The sequence below is a fragment of the Cygnus atratus genome, chromosome 3, assembly GCF_013377495.2.
Source record: "Cygnus atratus isolate AKBS03 ecotype Queensland, Australia chromosome 3, CAtr_DNAZoo_HiC_assembly, whole genome shotgun sequence".
NCBI lineage: Eukaryota > Metazoa > Chordata > Aves > Anseriformes > Anatidae > Cygnus > Cygnus atratus.
This window is the reverse complement of record NC_066364.1, coordinates 3,595,806-3,610,732: the sequence shown is the minus strand read 5'-3', so window position 1 is coordinate 3,610,732 and position 14,927 is coordinate 3,595,806. Positions and strand designations below refer to the sequence as shown.

Below are 14,927 nucleotides of genomic sequence, written 5' to 3'. Positions count from 1 at the left end.
CACTCCTCCCCACGGGGAACACCCACCCACGCTCAGCCATGCGGATCCTCCAGCTGCTCTTTGCAATCGTTGTCATTCTCCTCCTCCAGGATGTTCCCGGTAAGGACAAAATATTTGCAGGGGTTTCTGCAGGACTGAGAGAAGAGGAAAGGCAGCTCCCTACCCCCAGGTAGAAAAGGACATGACAGAGCCCTCAAGTCTAACCAAGTCAAGGCTGACCTGACTCTTGCTTCCCAGGAACAAATTTCTTCTGAAATTATCTCCACGAAATTCCTGGATGCAGGTGTCCCAAATTCATGGGCTTTATGTCTTCTCCTCTCCATCCTCTCACATCCCTCCCCGAAATGCTGAGCCTAAGCCAGGAGCTTGAGCTCTGCTCCTGATCAGGGCACAAGCCTGATCCCCTACAAAACAAGGAGAACCCTATGAAATCAAAAGGCATCTTTCTAGGGAAGGTAAGTGGGGGGAAAATCTGAAAGATCTTTTTTGTTTCTTTGTTTGTTTGCCTCTTTTCTTATGGGATTCTGTTTGAATAGAGAAGCTCTGGCTGGGCTTTTTGAGCTTTTTGACTGGTTTCTTGTATATCTGTGTTAGGACTTCAGGTCTCACTCAGCTCTGAGGTCACTATGGTATCACTAGGGCTATAATGGTGTAGCTGCTGTGGAAATCAACCCAGATAATCAAGAAGAGGAGAATTCCTTCCTCTGTGCATTTACACTCTCATTTAATTAACTTAAGTCCTAGGGATAAAAGAAGGAGAGGGAAGGGCTTGCCCACTCTGGTGGTGCATACCCATCAGGGCATCCCTCCAGAACCCCCAAACTTGGTATTCTTGCTATGTGTAAAGAAAAGCAGCATACCCCTTCTTTATCAAAATATGAAGACTTAAAATAACAACAACAACAACAACAACAACAACAACAATAATAATAATAATAATAATTCCAGCTCCAAAACCACCAGCTGATAAAACACCAGCTCCAAAAATCACATCTCTGACTGTTGGTGTTGCCCAAGGGTTCTGCCTCCCCTGACTCATCCAGCCCAAAGCCGGGCATTTCTCCTGGGCTGGCTGTTAGGAGACTTGCTGGGCTTGGTGTAAGGAGGTTTTCCTCCCAAACACATCTGCCCTTCACCACGAAGCCAGCTGAAGCTCCTGGTTCCAGCCTCAAGCACTGGTTGCTCAGCCAGTGACACCATGGGGAGCTCCAGGTGGGTTCCCAGGTCCGCTAAGCGTGTGTCTCCATCCTCTTTTCCCCCTGCAGCAAGAGGCCTTTCGGACAGCCAGCAGTGCAGGAACAACCACGGGCACTGCCGGAGGCTCTGCTTCCACATGGAGCGCTGGGCTGGGAGCTGCAGCAACGGCCGCCTGCGCTGCTGCAGGTGAGAGCGACCATAGTGGGACAGATCCGGCACCCTGGGCACCAAAACTGTCCGTAGGAGCTGCTGTCAGACACTGCCATCCACATCCACAGCTGGGTTGGTCCATCACCAATAAACCTCTTGGTTTTCTATATCCTCCTGCGTCTGGAGTGCAGCTGCGTTCCCCCCTGAGAAGGATTGTCCTGCCCCACGCTTGGGGTTTGGTTCCTTTGCCCACACGGAGTCATGGAGGGAGGATGGGATGCACCGGGGTGGCCAAAGCGTCTGCAGATGTGGCAGAGGACCACGGGGAGGTCGGTGTCCTTCCATGGGCCTTGCCCAAACCAGCCGTGCATCCTCTCTCCTAGACCATGCCACTGCTTGTCACAGCCATTGTCAACCACTTCTCCTGCTCTATCTACAGTTCTGGGAATCCACGATTTTGTTTCTGCATGGAGCAACTCTCATGTGAGATCTTGCTTGCACAGCGGGAGGTTTACATCAAAAGAGAAACTACCCGTGAGGGTGATGATAAAAACAAAAGGAGTCAAAAGGAGGTTTTTTTTGCCTTCATTTGCTAGCAGGAGACACTCTGGGCTGAGCCTGGTTGTGTGCATGGGGCAGAAGAAGAGGACCAAAGCCACCAGCAGGGCTTTGGATGGGCTCTGGATGATGACATTTAGGAAGCACTCAGTTTTTGAGGGTAGTTAAATAGCTGAAGAAATGCTGTTTGCTTAGAAGGAAAAAAAATAATGGAGAAAACTCCTGCCAGAGGAGAAATGATGGATATGCTTGTGAAAGAGAAGGAGACCTTGGGGCCAGCAGACCACAGTCTCAGCCAGGGAGCCCAGGCAGGGTTAGGTCAGGCTTGGTGACAGCAGGTGGCAGCCCCAGCCTGCTCCTCTGTTTCTGCAGCAGGAAGGGAAGGGAAGGAAAAAGGAGGCTAAACTTTCCCTTTTCCACCCTGAAACATGATGTCTGCATGGAAACTGCCTGGTGGAGGAGCTTTGGTTCCACGCTGTGGCAGGGTTGTGTCTGGAGGAGGGACAGCTGGCACGGGCTGGAAGCACGGGTAGAGTTTCACCCCTCATCCATGCAGGGAGTTTTAGGAAGTGAAAAAGTAAATTTTTGCATTTCAGACCATATCCTAGCACCACATGAGGGGCTGCCTCTTCTCCTGCATATGCTGAGCTGGTGGGTGGAGGTATGAGTAGGAATGGGCTATGGCCAGGTGGTCCACGCTTTACACCCTTTACACCAGGGAGTAAATGTGGTCAACCGTGGTGCTAAGAAGGATGGGGAGCTGCCCACTATGATGTGCTCTGGAGCAGGACTCCCAGGAACAGGACATTACCTAAGAGAGGTGACACAGGGTGAGCAAGAACAGAAATGTCTTGGAAGTGCGAGGGGAGAGGGCACCAAGGGATACGAAAGTCTCCTCAAGAGAGAAGCTGGAAGGCTCATCTCCTGGAAACACCACGTGTAGTATCTGGGGGTGAGCCAAAATTCTCACCCAAAAGCTTCCTGGGGCTGCGAGACCCCCAGCTACCCACAGCAGAGACCCAGAGTGGCCAACCCACTCTGCAGTCTGCCCGAGGGACCAGTCCTGTCCTGGAGGAAACAGAGGGAAAACAGTGAAACCAGTGACTGGGCTGCACTGGTTGACACCCGGGGAGATCTGCCCCACCTTCCCCTCCATCTAAACTCCATGCTTGAAGCTCCAGAGCTGAGCTCCTCCTATCACCGCGAATTAAATCAACGAGGGACGGGGTGCCCACGAGCTCCGGGGCTCGCAGTATCCCCAGCCTGGCTCCTCTCACCCCACGGGCTGCACAACCAGTGCCTTCACGTGGTCCCATCTCCTGGACGCTGCTGCTCTCCTCTGAGTGATGGTGCAGCTCCTCGGGGACCTCGCAAAGCTCAGCCAGAGGTTAGCAGCCGCCCCAGCTCGCTCGAGCCATCAGCCCCATCGAGCAGATAAGGCTCCCCCGATAATGGGACCTGCCGGCAGCAAGCCTCCAGTTTTCCACCTTTTTGAAGTCTGGCCGGTGAGGTTTTGCAGAACTTTGTCCGTTTGCCAAAGTAACCAACTTCCAGCTCCAGCCTTCTTCTTCCCTCTTTTTCCCCCCTCTTCCTCCTCGCTCCTCCAAGCGCCCGCCTCTCCGTGGGGCTGATAGGGATGCTGGGGGGGGGACACGAGGGGCTGATGTCATTTGTTTTTGGCTCTGAGGAGGAGAAGGAGCTGCAGGAGGAGGTGAGGGTTGGACACGTCTGTCTCTACCCAGCCTGGCGCCGGGAGCAACTGGGAGCCTTCCTTTCGCAGCCGCCTCCGCGCCTTATCAGGGGCAGGATGAGATCTTGGGGACCGTGCCGGTGCCGGGGCTGCGAGGGGAAGGAGGTGGGGAGAGCCTGAATGTGAGCCTTGTGAGAAGCACACCCGGACGGACGCGTGCGTGTGAGTGCGTGTGAGTGTGTGTGTGTGCTCGCTGCTGGAAGCCGCTCCTGGCAGGAGCCGCGCCGGGAAATTGCTCCCAGCAGGATGGAGCCAGCTATCAGCCGAGAAGAAAGCGCCTCTGTGCCCTGTCGCCCTGCTTCTGCTGAGTTTAACCTCTCCCGTTCCGGGCAGGCAACCTGGAAAATCCTACGGGACTATCTGCGAAGGGTTCAGAAGGACCCCTTGCCATCAAAGGAGGAGGCCAAGCCCTGCGGGTGGAGGGAGGGAGGTGGTTCCCTGCTCAAAGTGGGGCTGGAGGTGCTCTCAGGCAGGGCTGGCTGCAGATTTACCATGGAAATGGTTTTGAGATGGAGCATCGGGTCCTCCTCCAAAGGATCTTGGCAATTCTTTTCCACCTTGGGACAGAAAACCTTCATCCTCCATAAAACAGCAATAACCCCTAACGCCACTCATTCTTCTTCTCTCCCCAAAATTAGGGTTTGATCAGAAAATAAATCAATATTTTTAGACAAACCCCAAATCAGACTGTGCTTCCTCTCTCCTACAATACTGCCATGGGGAGAGAATAGTCTTTGGGACGTGCGAGCTGCAGCCCAAGGAGAAAGGCAGCCCCAGAGAGCCATAATCTCTAAATGTTTCTGACCGTGCACCCAATTGGTAAAATATTTTTCAGCGTGAACCTCCAATATGCATATGTTTCTGGATTTATGACATTATCTACATGTAATACTGTACTACCATATTGAATACATTATCAAACATACATGAAAATATAAATTAAAAAAGGATGAGATGAAATAATATAGTATTTTATTTATTGGTGGTGTGAAAGTATTTTCTTCCTGCACCCCAACAGGTTATCTTGTCCATGACCCACTTTGGAGACCCTGCTCTAGAGGAAAAAGGGGATTTGGGACTACAGCCCTCAAGGCATGGGGCAGTAATGTAAACACTGAGTGGTTCTCTTTCCAGCTGGAAATTTTTAAAATTGATTTTTCCACTTGGAAAAAAAGAATAGCATTTTGAGTAAAAATCAAATAGATCTTGAAAAATTAGGAATGCTTTAAAATCTGGGTCACCTTCAGGGGCTCCTCCACACCTAGCTGCTGTTTCGGGATGGCCTTTCCCATCCCAGCAGAACCGAGCCTCATGCGGGGTGAGCGATCCAAATACCTACAGCACAAAGGTCTCCATTTCCTCTGGCCTCCCTGGCTCCCCTGAGAGCCAAAGGAATGGGCTCTGAGCACCAAGAATCACGTCTTACAAAAGTTTTCTTATCTCTGCAGAAGGAGAAGGGAGCCAAGCCGACCAGGCACCATGGAGACACTTGTGTCTGTTAAATGAACCCTGCCAGCAATGCCCCGGCACCTTTTTAATGTGAATAAATGGATGTCCTATTTGGATGCCCCTGTGGGAAAGGGTACGGCCATGGAGGCTGCTCCGTGCTGACCTCTCCTCATCCACGTCAGCGCAGAAGCGTGTCTGTAGGTCAGCGCCGATGGCTCGGCGTGTACCGAAGCACATTGTCCAGGCATAAATAAATGACTTCATCCTCTTGGCGAGGCACTCGGGGCTCTTTCGGGAGCGCCACGTGGAGGAACGACAGCGCGGGGGCCACACAGCCCCGCTCTCTGCAGGGATGGAGCCGGTGGAGGGCTCCAAGACAAACACCGCTGAAAGCTTGTGGCTCTTGGCCTGGAGACGTCCTGGGACGAAATGCAGGGCTGAATTTGGGGAAAGCCCCCTGAGGAGGGGTGCTGGATGAGCCTGTTCTCCTCTCCATCCTCATTTCCCCATGGAAATGGGCCGTCAGCTCCACCAAACATCGCTCCTCCAACCCGCAGTGTTCAGTGGAGCAGGACCCTTCCTCAGGCCTGGGAGGGACACGGGAGCTGTCAGGAGGCGTTATTGTCCAGATCTTCGGGCCGCTATCAGCGACTCCCACGCGCTGGAAGTGAGATATGTGTGACAACATTTTTTCCACATGCCGGCTTATCGGGGCCGAGAAGAGGGGAAGGGGCTGGGGAAGGTGATGGGGAAGAGAGGGGGGATGGAGGGGAGGTGCGTGGGTATGAAAGCCCAACCACCCTGTCCTTCGCCCACCCTGTGCCCTATGAAAGGAGAGAAAAATATTTTTTGGGGGGGAGGAATGCGTTCACAACGTAGTTGTGTTGGATCTGCAGCCTGCTGGCCCACTGGGGACCATCCTGAATTCCTTGGGTAAGATCCTAAAACCTGCTTCCTGAAAACATCTCTCTCAATTCATATGGGTGTATGTACAAATGGAAAGACCTTCTGCAAGGATATTGGCTGGGCTAGCAAGACCCCACGGGGTATGATCCCAGTTGTCAACTGCATCTCGTTGAGTTTTTTCAAGCCCTGGGAAGGCAGGGTCTTGGCCCACAACCCTGTTTTGCAGAGCAGAGCCTGAAACCTGCTTTTCCCAGTCTTTGGAGAAGACAGGAGGAACAGAAATCCAGCACAGCTCTTCAGTCCATTGCCAGGCTCCGATCAGAGTCGGCACCACCAGGGTCACGTATGGAAAAACCTTCAAAATGCCTTCTGAGGCCAGGCAGAGCCATCCCACCAGCCACTGCCAGCCCCCAGGCCACCAGCTGGACCACCCTGAGACAAAAACAAACCCCAAAATGTGTGGGGACACATCCTGTGCCTCGAGCGTGGGAGAGGCGAGTGGGTTTTGCGTGGACGAGCCTGCAACAGCAATGCTCTCATGATGGCTGTGGTCATCCTTAGCTCAATAAATGAGGTTTGTAAAGGAAAGTGGTGTTATAAAACCAATAAATACCCTTGGCAGGGCGGGTGACTCGTTTTTCTGGAAATTCTCTCCTTTCTGTACATAAGGACAATGCATCCATGTCCAGCTCTTGAGAACAGAAGACACTTGCCACCTTGTCCTTCCACTGTCCAGGAGATTGAAGAGGAGAGCTTCACTTAGCTCATGAAAGGTCTTCCAAACTCAAACACCCAAAAGATAAGTGGTCCAGCTGAACTGCAGGGTTGGCAGCGTGGCAGAGGGCAGAGCCACGTCCCGTTGTGTCCTTGCCCAGGCGCTTCTTGCTCTTCCCTTTGCTGTTCTCTGCCCTTGTGGCTTGTGGTCACCAAAGGGTGACCTGCTCGGGGTGGGTGGTAAGTGCACCAGGGGGAATGAAATTGGGGTAAGGGCCATGGACTGGGTAACATAAAGGCTGGCCAGCTTGCATGTGCACACAGAATTAGGAACAGGACAGAAATATATGGGCCCAGTGTCAGAGGACAAACTGCCACACGTCATCGGGAACAGAAACAAGGCAGCTCTCACACGGAGCAAAAAAGCCATCCTTTTTTCCTTGAAAAGACAATATTTTTCAACCTGCTGTGCACATGCGTCTGTGTGAGCAGCAAGCTGTCCCCAGGGGTCACGCCACCCGAGCTGGCAGCCCTGCTCCCTGTTCCTGGGACTGTCCTTTGCACTCACGAGGTTAAACACCGGGGAGCAGAGCACGCACTGCCTTCCTCCTTTCCTTTCCTTCCCTCCCCTCTCCTTTTCCCTACAGCAATGGGGCAGTGAGTACACAGGCAGGCTTGTGACATCTGCATGGGGAAGGATCAAAAAAGACTGGGTTGATTTTTGAGTGATGTGGGGAAAACAGTGCTTGTTAGCAGGGAAAACCTGACGTAGCAGATGGTAAATGCCAAGGCATCAGTGCACCACGAAGCCTTTTGGGAACTTGTTGTGGGCCCAGCAAGCAACCACCCAGCAAAAGGTTGTGGGGCTGCAGACTTGATCCCATGGTCAGCAAAACCACCAAAATTGGGGTTCCCTTCCCTCGATAAGCAGCAGCCATAAGAGTCAGAAGTGCCTGCGCATGGCTTTGCCATAAGCACGTGGGGAAGCATTTGCTGAGTGTGCCGATGTTTCTGGAGGCAGACAGATCCCAAATGAGCATTCAGCCATGATCAGCTGTAGAAATCACTTGTATGAGGCATGGGGAGAACAGACAGGAGGCATCCCCCAGTGTCTCGTCCTCCTTGAGACATCCTGGGACTAAACTAGATCTTTGGACTCCTTTAGCCACAAAATCAAAAAACACATGGAACAAAACAATTACCGGTAACATCTAACTTTCATGGTGCATCCGATGCTGGTGCCAAAACATCCCCAGTGCTGATGCATCTTCCAGGCAGCGACACAACTGCTGAATCAAAACTCTGCGTTTTATTCCGGGCTGAGCCTGCCTGAGCCCATGTCATGGCAAACAGGAGGTCAATAAAGGCTCGCCGTGGGAAATAATCTTATTTTAGGTTTGGCGCTTGTTCAGCTGCGGTGTAGAGCTGTTCCTACAGCATGTGATCTGTCACATGGAGGGCTGGCCTCCGTTCTTCTGAACGGCTCTGCAGGCTTCCCTGCCTCAGTTTACCTATCTGTAAGATTAAAGCAAAGATAAAGCAGTGTCCCAAAGCTGAACGCTCATGAAGAGATGGAGGAATTGAGGCTGAATGAGACCTCAGGGTGTCTCTGATCTTCCACTTGGTCCTGGGATAAGCTGAGGAAGATGCCCCAGGGTGTCAAATGCCATTTATTAGATTTATAAGAAATACCTTAATATATTATCTTTATAATATCTTTGCAATAGTAAAGACTATCTTGGGATGTGGACTGTTGGAGACATCTCTACCAAAGAAAGTGATTTTTGACGTGATTAAACCTCCCACAGAAACATCCCGTGACCCTGATATATTTTCTTTCCCTTGAGTAAGTTGAAAAGAGGAAGCAGTCAGCATGAAAATCCCTCCATATACCATCCAGAAAAGAAAAAAAAATAAAAATCTAAAAAAAGCTATTTTTACCTCTTACCATGCAACTTTCCTTCTCTGGGGGGGGATGTGAACTCATTTCCCTCCCCACCCGCCGTCCCTGGAGAAGACAGATCGGAGGGGGTCACCCTGTCACCCTGAGCCTCCTCCTCCACCGGTCCCCAGGGTGCCCGGCCGTGCCTGCAGAGGCCGTGGGAGTTTGGCTACTGTTATCCAGCTCTTATCAGCCCTAATGTGCAGCCTGTCACCGATCCCACTTAGCTCAATGACCCCGGAGTGAGCCCCGTCTCCAGAGGACCCCGCTATCTCCGGACCGGCGCAGACCTTGGCTGGAGCCGGCGTCTTCTGACGACAGAGGAGCTGCCCCAGCTCCCCACCCTCTCCCGTTGCTTCTCTCTCAGGTCTGGCACGGGCTCGCCTGCTTGTTGCTGACTGAAATAGCAGCAGAGATAACAGCCCCGGGCGGGGAGGCAGTGGTAAAATTTCCATTCACAAAACCATCCTCCTCAGTGCCCCGGGGAGAACAGCCTGGCCACCGGCGTCCCCTCCTCCCCATCTTCTCTTCTCCCTCCATCTCTCATGCCTTCAACTTCAGGGTCTCCAGCCTTACAGGTAGGGAAATGAGGGTGTGGAAATGTCCGTGCTGGAGCTGGTGGCTGCCGGGTTCCTGAGCTCTCTCCCAGACCCACAGTGTCTCTGTTGTGGCAGGCTGGAGGCCTGTTTTCATGTGTGGAGCTACCCAGATTTTCTTTTTGGAGGCATTTTACCACCTAGAAGGCCACGAGGGAGCTTGTCCTTCCCCATCGCAGGCACCTCCACCTCATCTCCGCATTCCATGTCATGCCCACCACGTGGTCTCATGTCCACCTCCAGACCCATCAGATGAGGACACACAGTACCCATCCCTAGGGACTGCTTGGAGATACCCAGATGGATGCCGAGGGATCACACAGCCCCTGGGGTTCCCTGACTGCTTTCTCCCCTTGGTTTGACCAGGCTCACCACCACGTGTTTGTGGTCCAACCCACCTCTGCTGATATCAACTGGAGACCTGTGGCCAATCTCTTCCTTCCCTCCTCTCCTCTTCTCAAGGCTGCCCAAGCCATGTCTGGAAATGTAGTTTGGCTACCATAACGCAGATGTTGTCACCACATGATGTCCCATCCTGCTCCAGAGATGGGACCCAGATCGTCCCTCCTACCAAGGAGGGAATTAAACAAGTGTCTTTCTCCACACTCTTTAAGGACTAGGCCCTTGCTCTCAACCCCAACCAAGGAGCACCGAGCCTTACAAACCTTGGGCAAATTTTGTCCATCAGTACATGCCAGAGACCATTCCCAACAAGCCCTCCTGGAGTGAAGAGGTCTTAGACCTAACACACTCCCAGCAGACCATGAGACTTTCAAGCAGTCCAAAAGACTTTCCTGGCCTGCCTTTGTCTTGGTGGCTTCCTCTCTGTCTGCAGTAAGAGAATTTTAATTTCCATCCTTCCCTCCATTATTCCCTTATATTCCTCTTCCAGCTTCTTCTCCTTATCTCCCACCACCTTCCTGTTTTTCTTCCTTGCCCAGCACCCTCCAGCCGCCCCGGCTCCTGGACCATTGGCTTCTTCCTCCAGCCGGTGTCCTCCTGGAGATAGCCCCAGGCCTCCCCAGGGACCACAGGCGACCCACGGGGCCCCCATCAGGAGAGGGTGGTGGTGCTGACCCCATGCTGAAGGAAATGGTGCTCGAAGGAAACAACAGCAACGGGCTCCCGGAATATCTCCTCATAGGGCTACCCCAGGGATGCGGAGATAAGCAAAAAATAAGCCTCCTTCAGGGAGGAAAGAGGAGGAGGTCAGGGCTGTTCGCCTGAGATGTTTGTACATAAATACCGGTCCTGGCTTTCCCGGCAGGATCCTGCATCCTTTTCGGAGCGGGGATAATTTTTATTCAGGCTCTGCTCACCTTGGGACGTGCAGCTTGACATCCAGGGAGGAGGATGCTCCAAGCTATGGGGGTGACGTTAGGGGGGGCAGGCTCTGACGCAGCCATTCCCAGCAGAAGAGCCTCACTTTTTTTGGTGTTTGTTCCTTGGGTGGGTGCCAGTTCAGGGTTAGGACCTCATTTGATGCTGGAAAGACTCAGGCCTGTGAGATGGGGCCACCACTTGCCCCTCGGGTGAGGCCTACAGGCTCTTGGTGGATGTATGGGGCCAAGGTGCCACAGGCCCTGTCCACCACACATCTCGGTGGGCCGGTTCCAGTGGCTATGGCTAACAACCCATTTCAATCTAGCTGAATTGCTACCTAGTCAGCTAGAAAACACCCCGACTTCTGACTTTCCTCCCCAAAAAAGACTTCTCCAAAGCCCCATGACAGAGTCATTCTACCCTGAAGTCTCAGTTTAAACACGTGCATCTGATTCTACTGCAATTAGCACAAAACACATTCACCGTTTCCATCTGCTCTTCCCAAGCCGAACCTGCTGCCCTCCTCTCACTGAATTTATCAGATATTTGGCTGGAAAGCACTTCAGGAGGCAGCGGGGGTGGTGAGACCTTGGGAATGAGCCCTGGGAGGAACCCGCAGCTGCCTGCTTCCCCCGTGCCGCTGTGGCTGTCACGAGATGCTCTCCTGGCTCCCCCGGGTCATCCCACCGTAAAGCTGCTCCTCATTAGCTCCTGCTCTGCCTATCTTTTCTTTTCAGCACCTTTGTGTGCACAGCCAGCTGGGCTCATCATGCAGGAGGCCTCTCAAACCTTCACCATCCTCGTCTCCAGCTGGAGGTTTCCAGGATCAGCCAGTGCCACGTTTCCTTTGCACAGGAGATGGGCTGGAGCAAGTCATCGCCCTCCTGCCCCTCCTTGCTGTCCCTGTAATCCTGTAGAGACAGCCAGCCGAGGATGGCAATGCAAGTTCTTGCTGACGAAAGCGAGACTTGTGCATTTAAGTGCCTAAAAATATGTCGACACCTCCACAGCAACCTGTGACAGTGAGACCCGAGAAGAATAACGCACGAAACCTTTCCGAGGTGGTGAGAAAGGACAGCATGCAGCTGCAGTTTGCTCCCCACTTTTCTGCATCCCTTGGCAAGACCAGTTCCCAGCTGGAAGCCCCAGCCAGGAGGCACTTGCCCAAACCTCTGTTTGCAGCTGCAAGGGTTGAGGAAGCTTCTCGAGCACACGGGCTCCTGTTAGGCAACCGGGTGTGCAGAAGCAGGGGTTCAGTCACCCTGCCGCCACAGAGATTTTATGGTGCTCAGCTTCCTATTCATTCCTGATGCACATGTTCCTGGCTTTATTTTTTCTTTTTTTCTTTTTTTTTTTTTCTAGTGCATTTTATTTATTTATTTTTTCCTTTCTGTGCTGTGCTGAAGCAGGGCTCCTTGCTTAGCAGCCAGCAGGCATTGGAGATGCTCCCACTAATTTGTGCTGGGGTCAATCCTTGCTAGGAGCTGTGACACCAGCAGGGCTGGGACTTGATCCAATCCCTCCTGGAGGCACAGAGAAGGATCCTGCAGCTCTGTGCCATCCAGGAGATGGGATGAGAAGCAGCAGACTGTCCCACCTCCCTAGGGGAGCCATTCCCAAGCATCCATGGGTTGGAATGACAGCAATCATCCCCCAGCAATGAGATCTGCTCCAAGATGGGCCCTTTTGTGATGCCCTGCAGCACTTTTTTCTGTAGTTTTCTGCACAAATTCCTCCTGCATTTTTTAAAACCTTCCCGGACCACCAGGTGGCACCAAAACCCAGCCCAGCCCGCAGCAGTTTGCTTTCCCCTCGGGTCTGGCCTCATCCTGCAAACCCTGAGGTCCCCAGCGGGCTGCTGCTGGGACGGATGCGCATGGGCTCTGTCCCCGCAGAGCCTCCCTTCCACCCCTGGGAACCTCCCCGTCAGCCTCTGCACAGTTTTTTTTTACTAAATAAATTAAAATTAAAATTTCCTTAGATGACTTTTAAGGTCCCTTACAGCCTAAATTGTTTTGCGATTCTATGATTCTGTGATAGGAACAAGCCCATCAGCCAGGAGGCCAGGTTCCCACCTAGCTTAGGGTCTTGTCTTGGCCGTGGCCAACCTCTGAGCCTGCAGAGAGAGGCAAAATTATTAAAATTATTAAATACTTCCCCCAAAGGAAGAGGGGGAACAGGCAGAGCTGCTCTCGGTGGAGGACACCGGAGTGCCGCTCCTGCAGGAGAGCAAAGGACACAGGAGGGGATTTTGCTTTATCCATCCCAATGTCCATGTCTGAAGTACCCACAGCAAAATGCTCTGCATGCAAATTGTCACAGCGTGTGTCAGCGCCTCAGCTGCTCTCTCACTTCTTTTTTGCAGTTGATTTCCTCCTCCGGGGCCAGCTGGAGGTTTCTGTCAGACATGAGAGCAGTCCCTTCCCTGGTGCCTCTTGTGCAAGCCCACCATCTGAGCAGGGGCTGACCGCAGGAGGACGAGGAGGGGAAGCCGGCTCTCGCTTCCCATCACAAGCTGGGACAGACGGACGGAGATTGCATCCGTCACAAGCTGGGACAGACGGACGGAGATTTCAAAGCACAAGCTCAGCAAGTGCTGGAGGGAGGAGGTCAGGAAGAGGTGCACGGGGAAAGCAGCTGACATTTGGCTCACACTAAACCACCTCTCCTGGGTTTTCTGGGGATCGGGGTAGGGTATGAGTAAGAACAAAGGCAGGCAGGTCCCGCAAAGGGAAATGAAAGCACAGTGTCTGCCCCAAAGGGTTTCAACCCTCCTGACACATGGGTGGAGAGCACATGGGAAAGGTGCCCCAGAGGGCAGGTGTTTCCCAAGAGGGGCATCATGGTCAGCCTGGGATCCTATCACCTGCTGAAGTCCCAACCACAGGAGCAAAGAGAGCGTTTTATTCCAAAAAAGCTGGGGCAGCAGCCCCCCCAGAAAAGAGCGAAGCAGTTCCCATGGATTTAAAACTCACCCCAAAATCCATCCTGGACTGCTAAACACAAAGGCTGATGGTTGTGCTTGCTTGAAGTCAAAGGAGGGGAGATACCAAAGGGAGATGATGAAGCAAAAGAATATTTTCCATGTTTTACATGCAAAACGCAAAAAAAAAAAAAAAAAAAAAAAAAAAAAAAGCTATTAATGTTTAATTTAGATGAGGATTTTGCCTTGCCAATGATTAAGAGTGCCCAAAAATCAAAGTCCTGGCAGCAGAGCTGGAAAGCACCAGGAGCAGAAGCCTGGAGTGGTTTCTGCCTTCATCCTCCCCTCTGCCCATAGCCAGAGCCGTGCAGAGGGACAGAGAAACACAGAATCCCAGAATCATTAAGGTTGGAAAAGCCCTCCAAGATCACCTGGTCCAACCACCCCCCTACCACCAATGTCACCCACTAAACCATGTCCCTAAGCACCACGTCCAACCTTTCCTTGAACACCCCCAGGGACGGTGACGCCACCACCTCCCTGGGCAACCCGTCCCAATGCCTGGCTGCTCTTTCTGAGAAGAAATGTCTCCGCATTTCCAACCTGAACCTCCCCTGGCACAACCTGAGGCCTCATGAACCTCCCAGGAACAAATGATATTCTTGGCATTGCCTCCCCATGGGGCTCTGCTCTCACCAGCTCTCTGCTCACCCAGAGCTGGATTTGCTGCTTCCCAGCCATGGTGGGAAGAAGATTTCTGCTTTTTGCATATGTCATCCGGCAAAGTCACTTGATTCCTCGTGAGCTCACTGAGTCACCAGGGCTTGCACAACCGGAGTTCCCGGTTTGTGAGGATCTGCTGGGAGAAGGGGGAGGATGCTGCAGGATGAGTCCCAAGCAAGAAATGACCCCAGCAGGGACCTTCAGCCTTGCAGGGAGCTGTAAAGCAAAAAGGGCTCAGAGGGGGGTTAAGGTCCCAGACTCGAGCTGCTGCTGGGCAAGCTGAAACCCAGCAGAATTAGCTGACAACCAGCATATTTGTTGATTCTTTTTTAAAGCCACATGCTTCGAGAGTGAGGGTTTGAGCTCAGGCATCCCAGCTCCCACACCAAGCTGAGAGCTGCATCTGTGTCCAGCTCCTACAGCCAGCAATTCTCAGGCAGGGTCAGGGCTTCCCTGTCCTTTTGGAGGTGAAAAACGCAGATACGTTGTCTAAAATGACCCAGGGGACCGATGTAGGCTGGCTAATTCTCAGTTGAAAGCAATAAAGCCTGGTACATGTACTTGAAGGCAAAAATACGTTTCTATTTCATTACTATTGAGCAGCAAAGTCCTCGGGTTGGGTAATCTGCAACGTTTTGCAGACTGGGTGCTTCATCGCCCCGTGATGGGAAGAGGAAAGCTGGTGCTGAGCTGGGC

At 52.6% G+C, this 14,927-nt stretch overlaps 1 protein-coding gene and 1 long non-coding RNA gene across 2 annotated transcripts; one reads left to right on the top strand and one right to left on the bottom strand.

Moving 5' to 3' along the window:
* On the top strand, window positions 1-1,399 carry LOC126913237 (gallinacin-13). Its single transcript, XM_050709692.1, has 2 exons — window positions 1-99; window positions 1,266-1,399. The coding sequence occupies exons 1-2, from the start codon at window positions 39-41 to the stop codon at window positions 1,385-1,387; spliced, it is 183 nt and encodes a 60-aa protein (XP_050565649.1). The 5' UTR covers window positions 1-38; the 3' UTR covers window positions 1,388-1,399.
* A 3,775-nt stretch (window positions 1,400-5,174) lies between these two features.
* LOC118256531 (uncharacterized) lies at window positions 5,175-14,282 on the bottom strand. Its single transcript, XR_004781259.2, has 3 exons — window positions 14,205-14,282; window positions 13,561-13,610; window positions 5,175-5,765 (listed from the first exon to the last, which is right to left on the bottom strand). It is a non-coding gene; the product is annotated as an uncharacterized LOC118256531 (long non-coding RNA).
* Window positions 14,283-14,927: the final 645 nt, after the last annotated feature.